We start from the raw sequence: 22,124 nt of genomic DNA, 5'->3' as shown, positions 1-22,124 counted from the left end.
GCTAATAACTCACGAACAAAATGATAATCAACTTCAATGTGACGGGTGCGTGCATGAAAGACCGGATTGGCTGCCATATGAAGAGCTGAAACATTATCTACAAGGGGGAGAGCGGAGAGGAATCCAAGCTCTCTGAACAGATAGCAAAACCAACGAAGCTCGGCAGCCGTCAAGGGCGCGATACTCTGAGAGCTGGACCTTGAGTTGCTTTTTAGCAGTCCAAATTAGGACCAAGGAAAATACAAGCACCGGTAGTGGAACGTCTGTCATCCAAGGACCAGCCCAATCGGCATCCGAAAAACCTTGCAAGGAAAAATCAGTGGAGGAACGGAAAAGAATACCAAGTTCAATGGTACCTTTAATATAGCGATAGATTCGCTTGTAAATGATAGCGGGGATTATGCATATACTGACACACTTGATTCACTGCATATGCAATGTCGGGACGAGTCAATGTTAGGTACTGGAGACCACCCACCATGCTACCAGAAGGGTCAGAAATGACACCATCCATAGCAGAAAGTCGAGTTGAGGAGAGCACCGGGGTAGGACAGATTTGCACAGAACCATGTTAAACCATCATGGACTTTAGAGATATTTTTCATAGCTACTATCATCAGCATCAGTACCTGAGCAAAACATAGCTGAGACTAAATCCTTGTTCGCTGATTTCTTCCTGTTTAAGACCATAAAGTGATGCCGACAGACATCGACAATATAACATGCTCCGTGCAGAGTATTGCACAGCCTTGAAATAGAACGCCAAAATTGTACTTGTACTATGATAATCAAGACCTACCCTTGAGTGGTTGTGCCATAATGGTCATAGCTATTCCTATCTGCTCTGATACCATATAGAAAAATAAGAACAGTGAAGAAGAATTAGAACAGAGCAGATATTTGGGGAATAGCTATGACCATATTTCTATTGCTTGCTTTATACTTGGTGATACAACATATATGGTAATATTAGTCAGAAGGAAACAAGATAACAAAGATTACAAGAGATTGATATAATTCCTGAAATCACGTATGATCTAGAGTGATATGCTCTGATGTCGTGGTGAAGGATCATCATTAGCTAATCATTTATTCCATATGTGTCTACTATGCTCCTTGACACAGTCGTTGGAAGCTGGTTGGATTGTTGCAGTATTTTTCAGGATTAGTTGCCTTTGGCTAGATATAAGATTTTGACATATACAACTATAAAGGCAATCATGGACTTTAAATATTTTTCATACTACAATTTGCAGCAAAAGCTGAGACTAAATTTTCTGATTTTTCAAGCCGGTGCTCCAGAGTACAAGCCTGAAGAATGTCTTGCTATGATAAGTGGGTGGTTGGCATACTACCCTCTCTAGTCACTAATTATTAATTGCAACTTGGTGATCTTTCACCTATTAACTAGCTTAGCTATTAAGGTCTGCAATATTTGTGTGCCCCAGCTTCTTTGATGTTGCAGCTGATAGTGCTTTGGTAAATAAATTTGTAAGAATATTGTCACTTAAATGTCAATGTTATTTTTATGTTGGAATTCTTCTGTGTAAGATGTGCATGTTCTCAAGTATATATCATCGTAAACGATATAAAATTCATCCTATTATCTAGCATATGCATCTAGAATTCACACATTTCTCTGCATTTCGCTTCATATGGACCCTTACAATAATCTGAGGACTTAAATATAACATATCAAAATTAAAATAAATTTTAGTTTTAATTTTTTCCGAAACTAACGTTAGCCCTGTTATCTCTTGTCTCTCTCTCCTCTCTCTCCTCCCTCTCTTCGGCTCTACCAATTCCCACTGCCCAGGAATTTCTACTACTCTCCCAATTAGCCCTGTTAGCCCTGTTAACAAACCACTTCTACTGCTTGGTTTGTGTCTATGGTCTGTTTCCTTGTCTGGGAAATCTGGAAATCGCGCTGCAAGTTTATCTTTGAAGGTAGGAATCTAAATCCCATTAGGGTCCTAAATGCGGCAACTGAGGCAGCTCTAGAATTCCAAGCCATCTCTCCTGTTCCTGCGGCCCGCGAAACCAAGACCTCCACAGGGAAAATGTTGGCTGGACACCTCCCATCTCGGGGTTTATTAAGATTAATTTCGACTGGGCTTGGCAGGCTTCAAACTGCATGGCTGGGTTAGGTGTTATAAGAAGAGATGATATGAGAAACTTCTGTGGTGGTGGGCTAGCCGAAAAGAAAATCTGCCCTTGAGCTTTATGTGCTGAAGCTGAAGCTGCCCTTAAAGGAGTGAAAATGGCTGAGGCATTTGGCTACCGTAAAGTAATCTTCGAATCCGATTCTCGCATTTTGGTACATAACATCAAGAGGAACTCAAACTGCAGGCCTGAAGCTGCTAAATTCAAGGGTGCTTTATTTTTTTTCACTTGGAATTTGATTGAACCATTTCATAATTGAATCTGCTAATGAAAACAAGAACCCAGTAAGAGAGCCAAGAACTTGGAGAAATGCCACGGAGAGCGAGCCGGACTCCCAAGTTATAGGTCACGTTTACAAGAAATAAGAAATTTTCCTTATTCTGATATATCATGAAGTTTCACTGTTTTACCTTATTGAGAGATCGACACTTATTGAGGGTGTCTCTTTCTGATATTTATCACGAAGTTAGTTTTTTGGTTACATTATTTATCACGAAATTTCACTGTTTCACGTAATTGATTAATGGTAGTTTCATTGTTTCACCTAATGGCTCCACGGGATGCAATTTCAAACTCATTTCCTCATATTAAAAAAAAAGGGATTAATTTTAATTTAATATTTTGAATTCTTACCTTTAAGGCACATTTGCACCTGCACTCTTAATTTTAATAATTACATATCCTAAGCTTTTTAATTTTGTGTAATATGGTTCCGGTGTTAACTTCATCATCAACATTTATGTTAATTGCTTGCATGATAAGCTTGGGTCCCACCTATTCACTTCTTTCAATGTCAGTTGAAAGGTATTTTGTTAAAAAATGATTTGGTATTAATGTGTTGTTCACCCCGTTTTGTATTTACTCATGAGATGGAAGGCAAAGTTCCCTATTGCCTTGGAAACCATTGACTGGTCAACAAGATAGCTTTCTTTGGTGTATGAGTGTGCCACTACTAGCAATGAAGACTCTAGCTGACTTCTTCTAGAAAATAGATAGCTTGCGCCCCAAGTTACTGATTTCTAAAACAAACGATTGTGAATTTGGGTGAGGAATATCTCCCAAGTAAGTTCTTTTCATGCCTCAGGCTGGTAAGGACTTTCATAATTTATCTCAGTATAAAACGGTTGTTCTAGCCAGAATAGTTGATAAAAATTGGACTGTTTTAGGCATAACTGCCCTTTACAAAACTACAAACATACATATCAATGCTAGGAAAGTTAAAAGACAACTGGAACTCTATTTCATGTCGGATAGAAGACTCGATCCGGTGGATGCAAATGTCTTGGCTAGACTGAACTATCAACAACTTCAACTGCTAAGCTTCAGCTACAAATCGATACCAAAGTTCAAGTTTTGCAGAGCTTTAATCTACTTCAAGCTTTGGGAGGCTTTTGAGTGGGCGAACTGCAGACTTCTTCAGTTTGAATGGGCAAAGTGGATGTTCTTGAGGATTTGGTGAGCTAGAGACTGCACTGTGAGATTTGTTGAGGTTTTCATGTTTGGGAAAACTCAAACTCTACTTGTTTTGGCTTTGCTGAACCAAATTTGTAATGAGAGATAATCTTGTTTTGAATAGTTAAGTCTAAACTTTGGGAAATCTGATCTAAAGCTGGTTTTTCTTGGAGTTCAAGTGAGCTTTTGGTTGATTTTTGAGTTGTTTGTTTGATTGATGAATTGAGTGTAAGATTGATTGTGTTTTTTGTGCCCTGTTTACTCCTCTTGTATTTATATATAAAAAAATGCATAGCGGCAGGGTTTTATTTCTTTTAAAATAATGGGCGGCAAGTCTTCTCAAAGATCTACAAATAGATATAAGAGAGGGAAGATTTTTAATTAAATTCTGGCAGATAGGCTTTCATCAATCAATCTTAGAGATCACTTCCCTATTTTTAAGAGAAAGCCTAATTCCTTTTCCCAATTTAACTGCCCATTGTGAGATTTCAACCGTGATGGTTAGTTTGATTTCCCAGATGAACAACTCTCTGTCCTCATGCTTATCTCCTTTTTGAAAATATGGCATGCGTATCTCTTGAAAGGATGGTGCCTTCTTGGAGTGAAATCAATATTTTTGAATATATAAGAAGGATTTTGATCTTCTAGTGGCAGAAATTCAGAGAAGTCTTTTGCCACTGACCTGCTTTAATTAATTCTCAATCAACTCAGTTGAGTTTGTTGACTTTTTCATTTTGGTAGTCACGTGAGTTCTGAAAATGGGTCTCTTCCTTTTTTCTTTTAATCATCTGGGCCCATTCTGATTTGTCTGGAGCCCAAAGGTGACTGCTTTTCTTTTGGGGCCCAAGTTTGCTTGCCATATTTTGATGAGTCTTGGGCTAGGCCTCTCTGGACTTTGGGCTTTGCCTTCGTTTTGCAAAAGCCCAAACTGCTTGAGTCCTGTAGCTTTTATTATGGGCCTTCTTCGTGTTGGGCTAGGCGCGTTCAATTTAGGCCCAAACATGCGTGTAATGTGTTCTTCATGGGCTGGAAGACATCAATTACTCGAAAATACTCTTCAACTGACATCGAAATAAGCGAATAGGTGAGACTCATGCTTGCCATGAAAACAATTAATGGAAATTTTGATATCAAAGTTAACGCTAAAAGCCTAGAACCATATTACAAAAAATTGAAAAGCTTAAGGTATGTAATCGTTAAATTGAGAGTGAAGGGGCAAACGTGCCTTAATGATAAGAGTTCAAGGTACTGAACCAAAATTAACCCCAAAAAAAAAAAAAAATAACCTTATTTCCAAACTCCTGAACTTTGAACTAAACGGGCCTTAAGTGATTAATGTTAATGACACTTATTGAGGGCGTCTTTTTATGATATTTGTGGCAAAGTTTCACTATTAGAGCACTTCCACCTATTTGCTATGGCAAAAAGCAAAGGGAGGCAAGTGCGGTTACTGTTCACATGAATAGTATGCCATAGCAATTTTTTTTTATGCATTCCCAACTATTGTCATGGCAACCTAAGGGAAATCACTATTCACCATGAGATATGAGGAAAGAAATATGAGTTTTGGTGCAGGAAGTGAAGAACATGACTAGGTATTTATAGAAAAAAAAATTAAATTTTTTGTATTTTTTCCTCTCTTTTTTTATAAATATTTTTAATCCAATTCTTTTAGTATTTATATTGGCCACTGACGTCACACTAACGTTAGCTTACCTTTGGCTCGCCCTGACTCGGTGGAGCCCACCTCTTGCCAAGACAGGATTTCATTGATGGAATGGGTTTTGGGAGCTAGGGGGCCTTTGGACTAAGCTTGCCGCTATAAGTACTCTTACATCTAATTTGTTAATGTTATAGTTTGACCTAATTGATTAATGTTACCGACACTTTTTTTTTATAATAAGGAAATAAAAGAGTTATAACAACAACAAAAATCTCTGGACAAGAGATCCCAAGAAAGTCAAAATAAAAAGCAGTTACAACAAATAAAGGAAAAGCATGCTCTCAAAGATGAGAAGGGGAGGTTGTGGCCAAACTTGGCTAAAAAGTTATGGACACGTATTGAGGGCGTCTTTTTCTAACATTTGTCATGAAGTTTAGAATGAACGCCAAAATTATAATCTTTTAATATCATAATTGATTAGAATCCGAATTAATTCCTTTTCCAACTTGCACTTAAACAACCAATTGTTTCAATTGATTTTGGATGATTTGAAAGAATTACATTGCACTTGAAGAAAATGCCACCTTGAAGAATACATCCAAATAGCTAAATAAAGTATTTCTTGCGTGCTTTGTGAGAAATTCGAAACCTTAAAAGAATGCAACAATTTTATTTTTATTTTTTAAAAGCCATTAAAACCAAGAAAAAAAAAACAAAGAAACCAACATGGCAATGGCTGCTTCAGTTGAGGAGAAATATCAACCAAAGAAATCAATTTTCATACCTAACAAAAAAAAAAAGGAGAAAGAACGTGTGTTTTTGGTTAGATGAGAAGACATTGGAATGGGCAGGAGGGTATTGTGGAGATTTTCTGCCAACTAACCGTGAGTTTGGATGAGGGAAATAAACTTGGGATTTTGACAGAACTCAGAATTTCTAAATTGACATGAACCAATTCCTGTGTTTGGATAAAAAAAAAACATAGAAATTTAGAAATTCCACGTGAGAAAAATCATGGAATTTGGAGATAATAAATCTCAACTTTAAATTCTATCTAAAAATTATCATTTTTAAAATCCCAAGAGAAATTGAGTTTTAAAAAAAAGATAATTTTACAAATAAAGGTTAAATTCTATGTTTTAAATCCATCACCCAAACAAGAAACTTTACAAATAGAATATTAATTTCTGTCATTTTAAACTTCGTTATTTATTAGATCTTTTGTACTTTTAAATTTCATCATCCAAACGCACTGTAAAAGTTTTCTTAAAATATTGAATGAAAAGTTTCATTAAAAAAAAAGAATTAAATATGAAGTCAAAGTTGTTAACATCTTGCCTGATCTCACGTGGACGGCTGACACTGACATTCCCATACTAAGGAAGTTTTTCTCCTGTTTACCTACTTTTTCTGTAACCTCCTCTCTCTTCTTCTTTCTCTCTGTCAGTCTCGAACCAGAGACCTGATGGGTTTTGGCAACAAATCCAAGCTTCTTAAGACCAACACTGTTTCACCTAATTGATTAATGTTATCAACACTTTAAAAAATAAAAAATAAAAAAGGAAATAAAAAAGTTACAATAGTGAAAAACCTCTTGGATAAGAGGTCCCAAGAAAGTCAGAATAAAAAGCAGTTACAACAAATAAAGGAAGGCCAAGGGAAAGCGCAACCTTTTTCTATCTCTTACTGGTAATTTGACTTTAGCTCTTCAAAACACTTAATTTTATTTTGGAAAAACAAAACCTAGGAAATGTTAAAAACATACATTTTTTTTATTTTTATTTTTTTCATGATATTGCATTAATTGAATTGAAGAGTCTATTAGAGCACTTCAATCCATTTGTCATAGTAAAGGGTAAGGGCAAGACAAGGGCTATTACTATTCATGTGAATTGGCAACCCTTGCAAAAGACTTGTTATGTTTCCCCTATTGTCATAGCAACCCAATGCTACTATTCACATGAGATATGAGAAGAGAATTTTGTATAGAGTTTTGGTGTGTGAAGTGAAGAATATGGTTAAGTATTTATTTTAAAAAAATTCTAAAAATTTTGGTGTTTTTTTAAAATTAAAAAAAGAAAAAGAAAAGAAAAGTCAAATTGAACCCACCTCATGCGCTAAAATTGCTCTTAGAGCGCTGGAATTGCTCTTAAGCAAAAATTATTCAAGTAGCAAATGAACATTTTCAAATTGCCACATAAGTTAACAAACTCTAATTTGAAAAGTTTAATTTGCTACTACTATTAGACCTTAAGAGTGGAATGATTTATAAACTTTCAATACTTGACACGTGTCCATCTGATGAAAGTAGAATGATTTATTAATAATTTAAGAGTAATAGTAAGCATACATTCATGATTAATGTGGTGAGAAAAATAATTTATTAATGATTTGATTTTGCCTGTATATTTCGCTTTATTCCTCTTAGACATCAGAGTTTGTATATTTTGCATGGAATGTTTGTTTGCCGACTGCCACTACGCATTGAAACACAGCAAAATACATATAACATCCATGGGATGTGTCCTATGGCCTTATTATTTTGTTTTCTTTGTGTCCTATGTATTGTTGGATTGAAGAAATTCTCACTTTGAAATAAAAAAGGAAATTAAGCAATGTCTTTTCACTCCAAAAAGTGTGCCATTATATTGGTTTTAAGTAATTTTGGTCTGGACTGGGTAAAATACGTTTTATATGGTTAGATTGTAGGCGTGCCACTATTGATACTAAAAATACAATAAAAGAGTGTCAAATCACACCGAAAAAGAGTGAATATCTTGCGCCTTTAAGAGTCTCTGGGTCTAATGAGACCATGTTGCAGTAGCCAAATCTGATCAGGTTGCGGACGAAATACAACCAGTCAAAATAAATACTTACTGATAAGAATGCTGAGGTTTGCTATATAAACCCCCTTCATTTATGCATGCCATTGCCTGCAAACACAACCAAAACAACAACATCAAGTGGGAAATATTGCACCCAAAAAAACTATGGGATCTGAAACTCCTTCCGCGCATATATTTCTGGTGTGTTTTCCAGCACAGGGACACATAAACCCCATGCTCAGGCTAGGCAAGCGCTTGGCTGCCAAGGGCATGTTGGTAACTTTCTCCACGACTGAAAACTATGGCAAAGAGATGAGAAAAGCCAACAATGGCATCAGTGAGGAAGCCACACCAGTTGGCTCTGGTTTTATCAGGTTTGAATTTTTCCCAGATGGGCTTCCAGAAGACGACCCAAAACAAACCGACTTGGAGTACTATGTGCCCAAGCTTGAGCTGGTGGGGAAGGAGCTGGTCACTCAGATGATCAAACGACATGCCACTGAAGGTCGTCCAGTTTCTTGCGTTGTCAACAACCCCTTCATTCCTTGGGTTTGTGATGTTGCCGTTGAGCTTGGGATCCCACAGGCCACGCTCTGGATTCAGTCCTGTGCTGTGTTCTCGGTTTACTACCATTACAACAACAAGACGGTGCCGTTTCCTACGGAAGCCGAGCCAAATATGGATGTTCAGCTACCTGGTATGCCTGTTTTGAAGCATGATGAGATTCCTAGCTTCTTGCACCCTTCTGATCCATTTCAGGTCAGTAGAACTTTTTCTCTCTAATGTGATAATTTTATATTACGTATGTTCATGTTTCAGTCCAATTTGAAACTTTCTAGTTTCTAACAAGTTTTTTATATTGATATGTTTGCTGACATATCAATTTGTCATTAAATTGGATGACTTTATAGTCAACTAGTTATTAATGTCATTGACCACAAATAAAAATTATTTGGAGTTCATATGAATTGGACTTATGCCAAATTTTTTATAATTAAAAAAAATCTAAAACTGTAGTTTTTTATTTTCTACTTCATTGAAAGAGATAATAAAATAAAAATAATAGTAACCATATAATATTTTTTATTTCAGGTTTTGGGAAGGGCAATCTTAGGCCAATTCAAGAAGCTATCAAAATCATTTTATGTATTAATGGACACATTCCAAGAGCTGGAGCCCGAAATCATCGAGCACATGTCCCAAGTCTGCATAGTGAAGCCTGTTGGTCCCTTGTTCAAGAACCCCAAAGCTCCCAAAACAAGCATCAGAGGAGACTTAATGAAAGCTGACGACTGCCTTGACTGGCTTGACTCAAGGCCCCCGGCATCCGTCGTGTACATTTCTTTTGGTAGCATTGTCCACTTAAAACAAGAGCAAGTTGACGAGATTGCTCATGGACTTTTGAGCTCCGGGGTCTCATTTTTATGGGTCCTCAAGCCACCTGCCAAAGCATTTGGGTTAGAGAAACATGTTCTGCCACAAGGGTTTTTGGAAGAGGTTGGGGACAAGGGAAAATTGGTTCAATGGAGCCCACAAGAGCAAGTTCTAGGGCACACGTCGGTTGCATGTTTTTTGACTCATTGTGGCTGGAATTCTTCGGTTGAAGCCCTCACTTCTGGTGTGCCAGTTGTGACTTTTCCTCAATGGGGCGACCAAGTCACCAATGCCAAGTTCTTGGTGGATGTGTTTGGTGTGGGGCTTAGACTCAGTCGGGGCATGGCTGAGAATAGGTTGGTCACGAGGGCGGAGGTTGAGAAGTGCTTGTTGGAGGCAACCGTGGGAGATAAGGCGGTAGAATTGAGGCGTAACGCTTTGAAATGGAAGAAGGCAGCGGATGAGGCGGTGGCGGAGGGCGGCTCCTCCGACCGGAGTCTTGAAGATTTTCTGGACGAGATTAGCAAGATCACGTCTGTTGCTTAGGACAAGTTTCAATTGACAACCACTTTATATAATATTCAATAAGAATCTTGAATATTTGGCGTTACTTAATTTAAAATCCAAGCCTATAACTCAAATAAATTGTGTATGTATGTATGCTACTATAGCTACTTATGTGTGTTATGTTTTGCATTAATGAGAATAATTATTATTTTGAGAAAATTCAGGTTCAGCTCTCTCAACTCAATTAATCATATACTTTTTTTTTGTTAACGTGGGTTAATTTGACTAGTTGATCAGGATAGTGAATATGGTCAGTCTTGAGTCTAGGCTCGAGGCGACATTCTAGAGCTTCGCATGAAGAGGGCCCCAAAATTTTTGTATCTATATAAAATACATATGGGTTAATTGTTCATGGTCATATTAAATGGATTTCTTAGAATTTAATAACACAATGACCCAAATAATAATCACTTTAAATATTTAACAATACAAGGACTCACATTTATAAACTGAACATTAATAAAATATTAATTTTATTTTGGAACAACAAATACCCAATTAATCGAACACTTTCTTCAAGAAAATGTTTAGTACTTCTAGTTTGATGACTTTTTTGTTCTCAACAATTTCATGGTTTATTTATTTATGTTTTATGTGTTCTTTTGTTATTTTAGTTTAATAGAATTATCATAATTAAACCAAAAAGAAAATATATACACGTGCATACATTTTTTTTTTTTTGGGGTTAAACTATGATTATATAAAAAATAAAAAATAAAAAGGAAAAGGGATGTCATTTTAATTTATGCCCTTGAGCCACTCAAAAGTTAGGACCAGCCTTGGCGATGAGTCAGTCTCCTTGCAACCAAGTTCAAATCTCCTTCCCATAGATTAAATTAATTTAGAATAATTTATATTATCGTTTGTATTAAAAAAACATTTATTTCCTTTCACGACACTAAAGACTAAGTTTTCTCAATAAACACATAATCGTCGCATCGCACTCATATAGATGTGCTATAAAAGAATATGTGTGTGTGTGTGTGTGTGTGCACTATAAAAAAACTCACATATACAGATATCGAAAATTTCAAGATTATGATGTCATTTTGCGAGACGTGAATTGGTCACCGTTGCCCGGTGTTGTCTCACGTCCCATAAAATGGAATCCAACTCCTATATGTTCAAGTGAATTTTGACTATGTAATTAATTTAGTCCGAAAATATTTTAGTTGTTGCTAAATTTAAATTCATTAATTTTGATGGGAGGATAGGAGTTTCGATTTTGAAATAAAAAAAAGAAATTGGCTTTAATTATGAGACACCTTTATGAGACGGAGGGCCATGCTCCTAGGTTATTCTTGACTTCCTAGATATTAAGTTGTAGGAATCATAGTACAAGAGTCTCCATTCGCACGCGACAACAGAGATATCTATGGCTCACATAGCAGAACGAAAAACAAACACACACATATCTGTGACTGTATATGATGTGGACTAGACTTTTCAAATCACTCGTCATATTCACGCGTTATTAAAGTTTACGTAAATTCTTTTGGATCCGTTTTGTCCTTTGAAACCCTTAAGTTCTTTAAAGGCAAGCATCTATTTGTCGTATACCTATCTCCAAGAGCATCAGCTAGGCCTTTCGGTGAGAGTCAAGCCTCTGTGGTACAAAAGACTATTTATGCAGACAAGAATTTTATAGAGGATTGGTTGGTGGATATTCCTATTATGGGGTGGATCAACAAGAAGCAACTGAGCAAGAGTTTGTTGAGCAAGTGTTTGGTGAGCAGAAGTTTCCTGAGGAAGAATTTGCTGATCAAGAGGAGGCTGCGCAAGGGGGGAAGCTGGGCAATGACAAAAATGTCCTCAAAATTTGAAGCACATGCCCCTCACATGTCCATTTAGATAGCAATGTGGATGAAATCCCCAAAAAACTAACGGCGGGTGCAACCTTATTTAGTTGGGATTTTGGTTCCATATTACTTAGTTAGGTTTTTAGTTACTCACCAGTTTATTTAGTCCTATTGTAATTGAGATTTATTTCCTATTGTAATTTAGATATATTTTCTATTTTATTTAGAGTTCACACATCTTTGTACATATAAATCCCTCCAAATTGAGGAAGAATAAAAATATGAGCATAATTGAATATTTGACACATTGGCTATTGTTAATGAGTTCAAGTGCTAAATCGGTAGATGGAATAGTTTAGAAGGTAAGTTCGAAATGTGTCATAGTTCAAGGAGCAAAACGACACTTTTTCTTATAATCTTTTATCATTTCCTTCCACTTATCACTCATTTGGATTTCAAATAAGTGTAGAATGCGAAACTCACTCCGTTGATTCCTACCAGTCGACATTTACAACTGTAAGGACAAGAAGCACAACTTTTCCACACACTGAAATTTGGTGGAGTTGCCACTAGTTGTCACTAGATCACCAGCCTCATGACAAATAATACGAGTGTTCGTATTTTAATTAATTGCTGTAGGAAATATTAATTGTTAATTGGCTATGTAAAAGCATTATTTCTACCATTTCTGGGAGTGAGAAAGGCTTGGGTGGAGTATGGGTGGGGCCTAGTGCTCTAAAGGCCACATACTGGCTATGTAACGTTATGGACATTTTCCATGCTGCCAAAAACAGATATTTATCATCCATGCTAATTCTCATATGAAAAGTTTATCAAATAAAAAATGTACCGACATCTTTAGGTACAATTTGAGTTGTCTCATATGAAAAGTTTCCATGGTTCCATCTCTTCAACTTTAAGGGACAGGATGGAAATGATCCATTGGTTCCACCTCTTGATATATTATTTAAAAACCTCCCGCGTTTGATTTGGAACACTTCGAAAAAGCTTAAAGCAAACTTTGAAGTACATAAATATCTCACCTAACGGTACATATTGCATGCAAACACAACTCAATAGTAAAATCAGTAAATAGCTTTTATTATAGAATCACTGTATTTGTTTGGTGTTTCAATTAAATTTTCTCAGAGCCCAAGAGCCCAAGTCGGTGATGACTTCATTCGATTTGAACTCTTCGCAGATAGGTGGGATGAGGACGAGCCCAAGCGCCAAGACCTCGTCTTATATTTGTCACAATTGGGCTTTATTTGGTTCACGAAACGGATTTGGAGGAGAAATTACTTCCAATGTCATTTCCTAATAGATAGAAAAGGAAAATTCATTTCCTATGTTTGGTAAAATCAGGTCCAAATATACTATTACCCACGCCCCAAAAATTTCATTTTATTAGGAACACTTTTAACAAATGAATTAAATAAATTATAAGCGAAAGCCTATGGGGTCATTTTTGTAACTGGATAACCATCATTAAAAACCGTCTTTACATTGGATGGTTTGAAGTTTTGATGATCCCTACTTTTTTTACCTCAACTTTTGTATTTATTATTGCTTTAAGGGGAATCCTTAGACTTACGAATGCTTAGCTTTCAATTCCCCTATGACCATCAAATGAAATATGAATAACCCATCCTCTCGGAATATTTGGCTTCTCAACAACTCCTAACCTAAGGCCTCTTTTCGTGGGATGGTTAGGATCAGATTGGATTGGGCTTCATATTATAGACTTGATTGGTTGAGACTGGATCAGACTTTCAATCCTAGTCATTGTTTGATGCCTTCCTTTTGGGACTGGACTCGAAAATCTTATATTTTAAAAATTCTCTTTTTTCAGTGTTTTTTTTCATTTTCTTTCTTTATAAGATAAAATTCATTGTTTTCATGTCAAAAGAAAATCTATCTTTTTTTTATTATACAATATATATATATAATTATTACAAGAGAAAAAAGATTGTAGTTATTCAAAGAAAATGCTAATTTGAAATAAAAGAAAAAAATCGATAGTATAACTTCCAGATCCAAAAAAATACAAACTCAAGATAATATTAAATAAAAAATAAATAAAAAGGGATGATGCAAATTTTGGAACGAAAACTAGATCTGAAAGATCTTTAATGAAAAGTGCTTCAATACTGGAAGGGACACAGAAAGATGAATGATTTTTTTACAAAGATATCAAAAGAAATCAAACCCAAAAAACCGACTCGGAAGATTAGCTCGTTTCCTCGTTAGTCTTCTAAATCAATGTCTCAACATGCGTTTTGAAAGTTAGCGTATGCTGGATTGTTATCCCGAAAAAAATTTGAATCCTAACCAATTCATGATCCACTTAAGCCCACCAAACAATGGACTGGACTCATATCCATTTTAATTGGATATATTCAATCCAATCTAACCCACTAAACATGGCGTAATGGGATTACAGATTTGGTCAACAAGTAAACCCCTCATGGGGTTACTTAGAAAGAAAGGCATTTCATCTTTATTGAAGGCGTGGTTTATAATGTTGTGTCGTCCTTAAACACGTGATCAAACCTAGACGATTGATTTATATGTTCCACACTTGTTAAATGCACAAAAACAAAGATAGGCATGCTTAAAAAAGAAACGTAAAATCATTTTGGCATTAGGCAATGTAACTTGGAGAATGCTCATCTTTTAGCTTGCAAAATATATTTTACTTTTTTGGAAGGACGTCTAATGATCCAATCATTGTTTGTTAGGAAGGCAATGAAAATGACCAAGTATATATAATCCTCACTCTACCTAACGAAGAAAGCCAACATCGCAACTTGGAACTCTATCTACAATTTTGTCTCTCTTTGGTGTGGTGCTTGTGTTTGATTCTGAGTTTATTATCACCATCAAGATTGCGAAAGGCGGCTAGCTAAGAGTCCTAACTTTATAAATATTATGTTCCCATATCAAAACAGAGATATAGCCAGTCCTTGTGCCAAGCTCGACGTTGTGAAGAACTCATTAATTGAGTGTTGTCATTGTCGATGACAAATACACTTGTAAACTTTGGATTGCCAAATAAAAAAAGTAAAATATGGTCGTGCACCTAATTAGTGTGCAAAACCTTATAACAAAAATCACATTTGACTATTAAAAAAAAAAAAAAGAAGTTTCACTATTATGCCTAATATAGAGGCCTAAATTATTTATATATAAAAAAAATTAAAAATAAAAATTAAAAAAAAAACCCTATATGAAACGAACTTTAGAAATTATAGGGTTTATTTATAGAAATTAAATAGATCAATTTAGTTAGCTTGATCTAACAATTAAGAGATAGAATCTTACCTAAACCCTCATAAGTAAATTTAGGTTTTAGTCAAAAAAAAAATTTCACTTTTGGAAAAAGCCAAAGCTTTTTCAAAAAAAACAGAAAAACCTCTCAACTTTCAAATCAAAGACATGCAAATGTAAATGATTCCTTAGGAAATCCAAAAATAAATAAGGGCAATTTTGTCTATTTTGGCTTGTTTTACAAAATTTCTCTCTCTTTTGTGTTTTTCCAAAGTCTCCCAAGGTCATATATAAAGCCCTCACTATAGAATTCCTGCTAGTTTATAATGTTGGCCACATTGTATCTTGACCCACTCTGTTTGTGGGCCTAAGTCCGCTTTGTCCTTGGTAAATTTCAATTGGATTTGCTCTTGTATTTATATTTTATCCACAACTTACTAGTTTAATGTGTTCAATTGCCCCATTCTGCTAGAACGCTGGGTGTTTACCTGACGGGTAGTTTAGTTTCATGTGGGTGTTATTACCTTTTAGATTAGTGTAAATTGGGTACAAGAATAAAGCACATCGCAAATTGAGTACTTTCTTTGATTTCATTCCTTACGCATCTTTTAGGTGAGCCAACATCAACACGTTTTGGCTTATTCATTAGTTTGTTGTACTAAATGTAAACTTTTGAGTCAACATTGTTAAATATATATTGTCCAGGTCTTCATGACAGCCATATCACAGTACTTCAATTTTTCTGATGTTAAATGGCACAAAGCTTGTCTATTGATCAAGACATGGGTATTCCATATGTACGGCTTGGATTGGATAGAATGTCTCAACTTGACTGTCGACAGTCGTTGGAAGCCACGGTTCGTCGACGGACAGGTTGCAGGATTTGTATCTATCTCATCTTATGTCTTACTTTGTATTGATTTTAGTCAGAAAATCAGATTACAAGTATCTATCTCAACTTTACTGTCGACAGTCGTTGGAAGGCTACTACAATTTTTCTCATGAAAAAAATTATTTGTGAGGGGTATTTTTGGCATGAAAAATTTGATTCCCTTTCACCTTTCACCTCCACTCTCCGGAATCAAATGTCTTCAATATCAGGAATTAGGAATCAAATCTATTATGGGCCCCATGTTACTGTTCATTCCGTCAATTTAAATGAACAAAGAGTCATCCGGAATGGAGATGATTCCCATTTTACCCATTTCCATTTCGTTTATTAAACATGCCCTTATAAGATAAACTTCCTTATCACTTATACTCACTTGATTCACGTGATATGATAAATAAATAAAGAAAGATATACAACAAGAAATGAGTAAATCCTCATAATTTGGTAGATATAAAACTTATCACAATCATGTATCATTTTCGCATTCATGTGACTTAGAATTTGAATCTCAAATAAAGATAACTACCATTAGACCACTTAATGTAAACATGTGCTTTATAAAATTAAACTATCGATATGTTGGACAAAATTCATGACTTAGTCATAACCCCACTAGGAATAGGACCACTTCTTCCCATGACTCAACTCTTGTGATATTTTTTACACGAATATCAGTTGTACGTGTACCAAACATAGATGGTCAAACGTGCCAAGAGGCTAATATTACCGTGCATACACTTACCAAAATTTGGAGACACCAAGAAAAACTTGGGAAAAAACAAGAGTACTTTATGACTAGTTGAATTTCTTACCGTTCATGCCTTGGGCGAGACAAGTTTGGATTCTTCATCCTCCGTTGGCAACATCAACGTTATGACTGGGATGCTCCCATTGAGGCTTGTAATATTCTTTGAATTTTTTATTTTTTAGAGAACATCGATAAATATTCTTTTATTCTTAATTCTCAATGTAATATTGCATTTTTCCAAATAATGTTACATAAATCTAAAACCTAGAAGTAAACTCAAATCCATGAAAAAATAAAACCGTAACCCAATTCTTCTACATACTACAAACATTTAAAAAATAATTAAAAAAATTTAGTTTTCCACCTTCAAACTAATTTTTTCTTACATGCAGTCAATTGCCTTGTTTTTTTTATAAATAAAACCCAATTCTTATGAGTAATAAAACTCGATGACTAGGATCTAACTCATCAAGTTACCTAATCAAACTTAAAATCTTAGGAATGCTGCTATTTTCACCTCATGTCCTATTTCCCTATCCACCTTATCTTCAACATTTTAAAGACAAATTTACATCTTTATAAAATAACTTCTAAGGACTTAAGGAAAAGGCCTCAACTCTCTTTAAAACATGTACTTATTTTAAAAGCTACAAGGCAGGGAATAAAAAAAATTAAAATATCTAGAAAATCAAAATATTAGACTAAAATATTTATCCTGTCCATCAAACACAACTTAATCCTCTCCATATCTCAACTATTAATGATTAGCAAAGATAATTTGTTTGAATTAATAATTAAATTGTATTTTAGGAATAATGGCGGGTGCAAAGATAGAATTGTGTTTTTTCAAATTTACATGGTGAGTGAGGAAGATAAGATAGGTGGAAATAGCAACACTCAATCTTATTTATTGTAATTTTAAGATCCCTAAAATACCCGCACTTAAAGTTTGAGTTGGCTTTGCAATTGTTGTTTGTCTCCATATATTGTGTTGAATATAAATTCAACACATTTGCTGCACTTTGTCATTAATGTCCATTTCATTAAGTTTTAAGATTCAGATGGTGTTTTAAATAGGCTTAAATTTAGGAATTTTTTAGGGCAAATTTTTTTTAATCAATCTTTTTTTATCGAATTTTTTTCTAATCAAATTTAGAATATAAAAAAGTCACGTTTTGGGAATGGTATATTAAATTTAGGAAAATTTACATAAATATCACCCAAATTTTTGGGCATGTGCTCTAGCTATACCACATGAACTTTGAATTTTTATTTTTAACCACATGAACTTCGTAAAGTGTTGCAATCCACCACCTATGTCTAACTCCGTTAAAATTTTCGTTAAGTTTAATGATATTTCCATCAACTCACTATAACTAAAAATAATTATAAAAAAACAGAATTTAGAAATAAATAAAAAGTTAACCTACATTGAATTGGGGAGCTAAGGATTTAAACCTCATTTTTATCTTTTTATACAAAACTTTAGAGAAAAAAAATCAGAAAATCATCCATCATTTGGACCACTTGTGATATATACCATTTATATTAGATTTAATTTAGGCGCATAGGCATAGCTATAGCATGCTCATTCATGGCTGGGTCGGTGAATGTAATTAGGTTCTCTTTTTTTGGAAGCTGCGGTGTAATCAGGTTAACTTTTTTTATTTTTTAAATTCTTTTTAGTCACAGTGAATTGACAAAAATGCTTTTAAATTTAAAGAAAATTTTAACAAAATTAAACATAGGTGGTGGATTACAATACTCAACAATTATATATATTCACACTCCTCCTCATTCTCTTCATCCAAACACACAAAACACTCAAAATCAAAAGCTTTAACACTGGGAACTCTATCTACGATTTTGTTTCTCTTGGGCGTGCTTTTGTTTGATTCTGAATTTATTATCACCATCAAGATTACGAAAGAGGCAGCTAACAGTCATAACTTTTTAACGATTATGTTCCCATATCAAAATAGAGATATAGCAGGTCGTTGTGCCAAATAAGCTTGACATTGTGAAGAACTCATTGAGTGGTTTAGTTTCATGTGGGTGTTATTACCTAATCAATAGATGGTGGATTACCTAATCAATAGTTTCGGCATAAAAGCTATATGCCAAACATGAAACGCAGAGCCCAAATCTACTAATACAACTACACTTTTTAAACTCTTATAAGTATAAAATACAAATAGAGATTAGAAAACAATCAAACACTAATGTTGTGAGATTTTCTTTCAGGTCCCTCGAAGAATTTTGTTGCGTTATTAGTTTGAGATGGGATCTGGTTTATATGCCCACGCCATACTGCCAACTTAATTGCCATGAACAGATTAAGTAAGGTTTTACAGTTGACGTCAACTAATTAATACATGCATTTTACTTACGCATAACAGGAAAAATTTAATCAATACATCTATCTAGGTCAAGGTACCAAAGGCCGGCAAATGAGCAAAACATGTGAACCTTCGCTTTTTAAATTGTTAGGTCATTTTCAGATTAACCTCGAATTTGTCAACATTTTCTAACTCGTACACAAACTTGTATAAAATACAAATACCATCTTGCATGGACGGTGTAAATTTCACATTTCACTTACCTGAAAAATGAGTGACACGTTGATAGAAACGATAATGAAAGATTATAACCCATAAAGAATTTGAAAAAAAAACAATAACAAAATAACAAAATAATTCTACGGAATTGACTAACTTTAATAATGTAATGTGTGAACATGAGTGGTTTGCAAAGTCTTGCCCACGCCGTATACAATATTTGTTGTGACATGGGAATGGAGACACCTTGAAGTGATCAACTCAACCACGGAATTGAGGAAAATGAAACAGAATATCAGATCTATGTAGAATGATTCCTACAACTTATATATATATATATATATATATATACAAAATCAAAATTCACTTAATTACAGAATCAAAATTCACTTAATTATATTTTAAGGACACACACATAGGAGTTGGATTCCATTTTATAGGACGTGAGACAACACTAGTAAACGATGGGATGATTCATATCCCGCAAAATAAGATCATACTCTTTAAATTTTCGATATACGTAGATGTAAGTTGGATGGGGTCTTTTAATTAGATGCGACGATTACATGTTTATTGAGAGAACTTAGGTAGGATCTTTTAGTGTCATGAAAAGAAATACATGGTTTTATTTATTTATTTATTTATACAAAATATAATTTAAACTACTCTAAAATAATCTAATATATGAAAGGGGCATTTGAATTTGAATGCAAGGAGACGATTTGACCAAGTGGCCTAATTAACCCACGTCAGCGAGAAGAAGTATAATGGTTAATTTAAGAGCGCTGAACTTGAATGTCCTCAAAATAATAATTATTCTCATAAATACAGAACATATAGCACACATAATTAGCTATAGTAGCCTACATATACATATAGGCTTTTTAATTGAAAGTTGTTCTAAGCAACAGACGTGATCTTGCTAATCTCGCCCAGAAAATCTTCAAGACTCCGGTCGGAGGAGCCGCCCTCCCCCACCGCCTCCTCCGCCTCCTTTTTCCACTTCAAAGCGTTTTGCCTCAATTCTACCGCCTTATCTCCCACGGTGGCCTCCAACAAGCACTTCTCAACCTCCGCCCTCGTGACCAACCTATTCTCAGCCATGCCCCGACTGAGTCTAAGCCCCACACCAAACACATCCACCAAGAACTTGGCATTGGTGACTTGGTCGCCCCATTGAGGAAAAGTCACAACTGGCACACCAGAAGTGAGGGCTTCAACCGAAGAGTTCCATCCACAGTGTGTCAAAAAACATGCAACCGACGTGTGCCCTAGAACTTGCTCTTGTGGGCTCCATTGGACCAATTTGCCCTTGTCCCCAACCTCTTCCAAAAACCCTTGTGGCAGAACATGTTTCTCTAGCCCGTAAGCTTTGGCAGGCGGCTTGAGGACCCATAAAAATGAGACCCCGGAGCTCAAAAGTCCATGAGCAATCTCGTCAACTTGCTCTTGTTTTAAGTGGACAATGCTTCCAAAAGAAATGTACACGACGGAGGCTGGGGGCTTTGAGTCAAGCCAGTCAAGGCAGTCGTCGGCTTTCATCAAGTCTCCTCGGATGCTTGTTTCTGGAGCTTTGGGGTTCTTGAACAAAGGGCCAACAGGCTTCACTATGCAGACTTGGGACATGTGCTCGATGATTTCGGGCTCCAGCTCTTGGAATGTGTCCATTAATACATAAAATGATTTTGATATCTTCTTGAATTGGCCTAAGATTGCCCTTCCCAAAACCTGAAATCAAACATATTATTTTTATTTTTATTATATTTTTATCGGTTCCACGTTCGTCTATTAGATTTGAACTCAAAATTCCTTTCAGAAAAGTAAACACTCAATGCCGTGCTCCCAAACAATCATTAATAAACTAATAACTACAGTTGACTATAAAAAAAAAATTTAGTCATCCAAATCAATGACAAAATGATATGTCAGCAAACATATCAATATATTACTTGTTAGAAACAAAGAAGTTTCAAATTGGACTGAAACATGAACAAACAAAATATAAAATTATCACATTAGTTGCGATCCGAAATTTCGGAATTTGATTTGGTATGCAGAGAAATAGTTCTACTGACCTGATATGGATCAGAAGGGTGCAAGAAGCTAGGAATCTCATCATGCTTCAAAACAGGCATACCAGGCAGCTGAACATCAATATTTGGCTCGGCTTCCGTAGGAAACGACACCGTCTTGCTGTTGTAGTGGTAATAAGCCGAGAACACAGCACAGGACTGAATCCAGAGCGTGGCCTGAGGGATCCCAAGCTCAACGGCGACATCACAAACCCAAGGAATGAAGGGGTTGTTGACAAGGCAAGAAACTGGACGACCTTCAGTGGCATGTCGTTTGATCATCTGAGCGACCAGCTCCTTCCCCACCAGCTCAAGCTTGGGCACATAGTAGTCCAAGTCGGAGCGTTTTGGGTCATCTTCTGGAAGCCCATCTTGGAAAAACTCAAACCTGATAAAACCAGAGCCAACTGGTGTGGCCTGGTCATTGATATCACTGTTGGCCTTCCTCATCTCTTTGCCATAGTTTTCTGTGGTGGAAAAACTTACCAACATGCCCTTGGCAGCCAAGCGCTTGCCTAGCCTGAGCATGGGGTTTATGTGTCCTTGTGCCGGAAAACACACCAGAAATATATGAGTGGAAGGAGTTTCAGATCCCATAGTTTTTTTTGGTGCAATATTTTCCCACTTTATGTTTTTGCAGGCATTTGTATAAATGAAGTGGGATTATATATAGTAAACGTTAACATTCTTATCGTCAAGTATTTATTTTGATTGGTTGTGTTTCGTGGTCCCTCTTCTATC

The 22,124-nt window shown here is 35.6% G+C and overlaps 2 protein-coding genes across 2 annotated transcripts; one reads left to right on the top strand and one right to left on the bottom strand.

The window, feature by feature from the left end:
- The first annotated feature begins 8,101 nt into the window (after nucleotides 1-8,101).
- LOC103335156 (putative UDP-glucose glucosyltransferase) lies at nucleotides 8,102-10,203 on the top strand. The gene is made up of 2 exons (XM_008238159.3): nucleotides 8,102-8,862; nucleotides 9,196-10,203. The coding sequence occupies exons 1-2, from the start codon at nucleotides 8,269-8,271 to the stop codon at nucleotides 10,021-10,023; spliced, it is 1,422 nt and encodes a 473-aa protein (XP_008236381.2). The 5' UTR covers nucleotides 8,102-8,268; the 3' UTR covers nucleotides 10,024-10,203.
- Nucleotides 10,204-20,102: 9,899 nt separating this feature from the next.
- Nucleotides 20,103-22,037, bottom strand: LOC103335157 (putative UDP-glucose glucosyltransferase). The gene is made up of 2 exons (XM_008238160.3): nucleotides 21,387-22,037; nucleotides 20,103-21,039 (listed from the first exon to the last, which is right to left on the bottom strand). Exons 1-2 carry the CDS (start codon nucleotides 21,978-21,980, stop codon nucleotides 20,212-20,214), a joined length of 1,422 nt encoding a protein of 473 aa, XP_008236382.2. The 5' UTR covers nucleotides 21,981-22,037; the 3' UTR covers nucleotides 20,103-20,211.
- Between the last annotated feature and the right edge of the window lie 87 nt (nucleotides 22,038-22,124).

This window comes from Prunus mume, linkage group LG6, assembly GCF_029339155.1.
Source record: "Prunus mume cultivar Tortuosa linkage group LG6, ASM2933915v1, whole genome shotgun sequence".
Lineage (NCBI taxonomy): Eukaryota > Viridiplantae > Streptophyta > Magnoliopsida > Rosales > Rosaceae > Prunus > Prunus mume.
The sequence above is the reverse complement of the archived record's forward strand: the minus strand, read 5'-3'. Positions and strand labels throughout refer to the sequence as shown.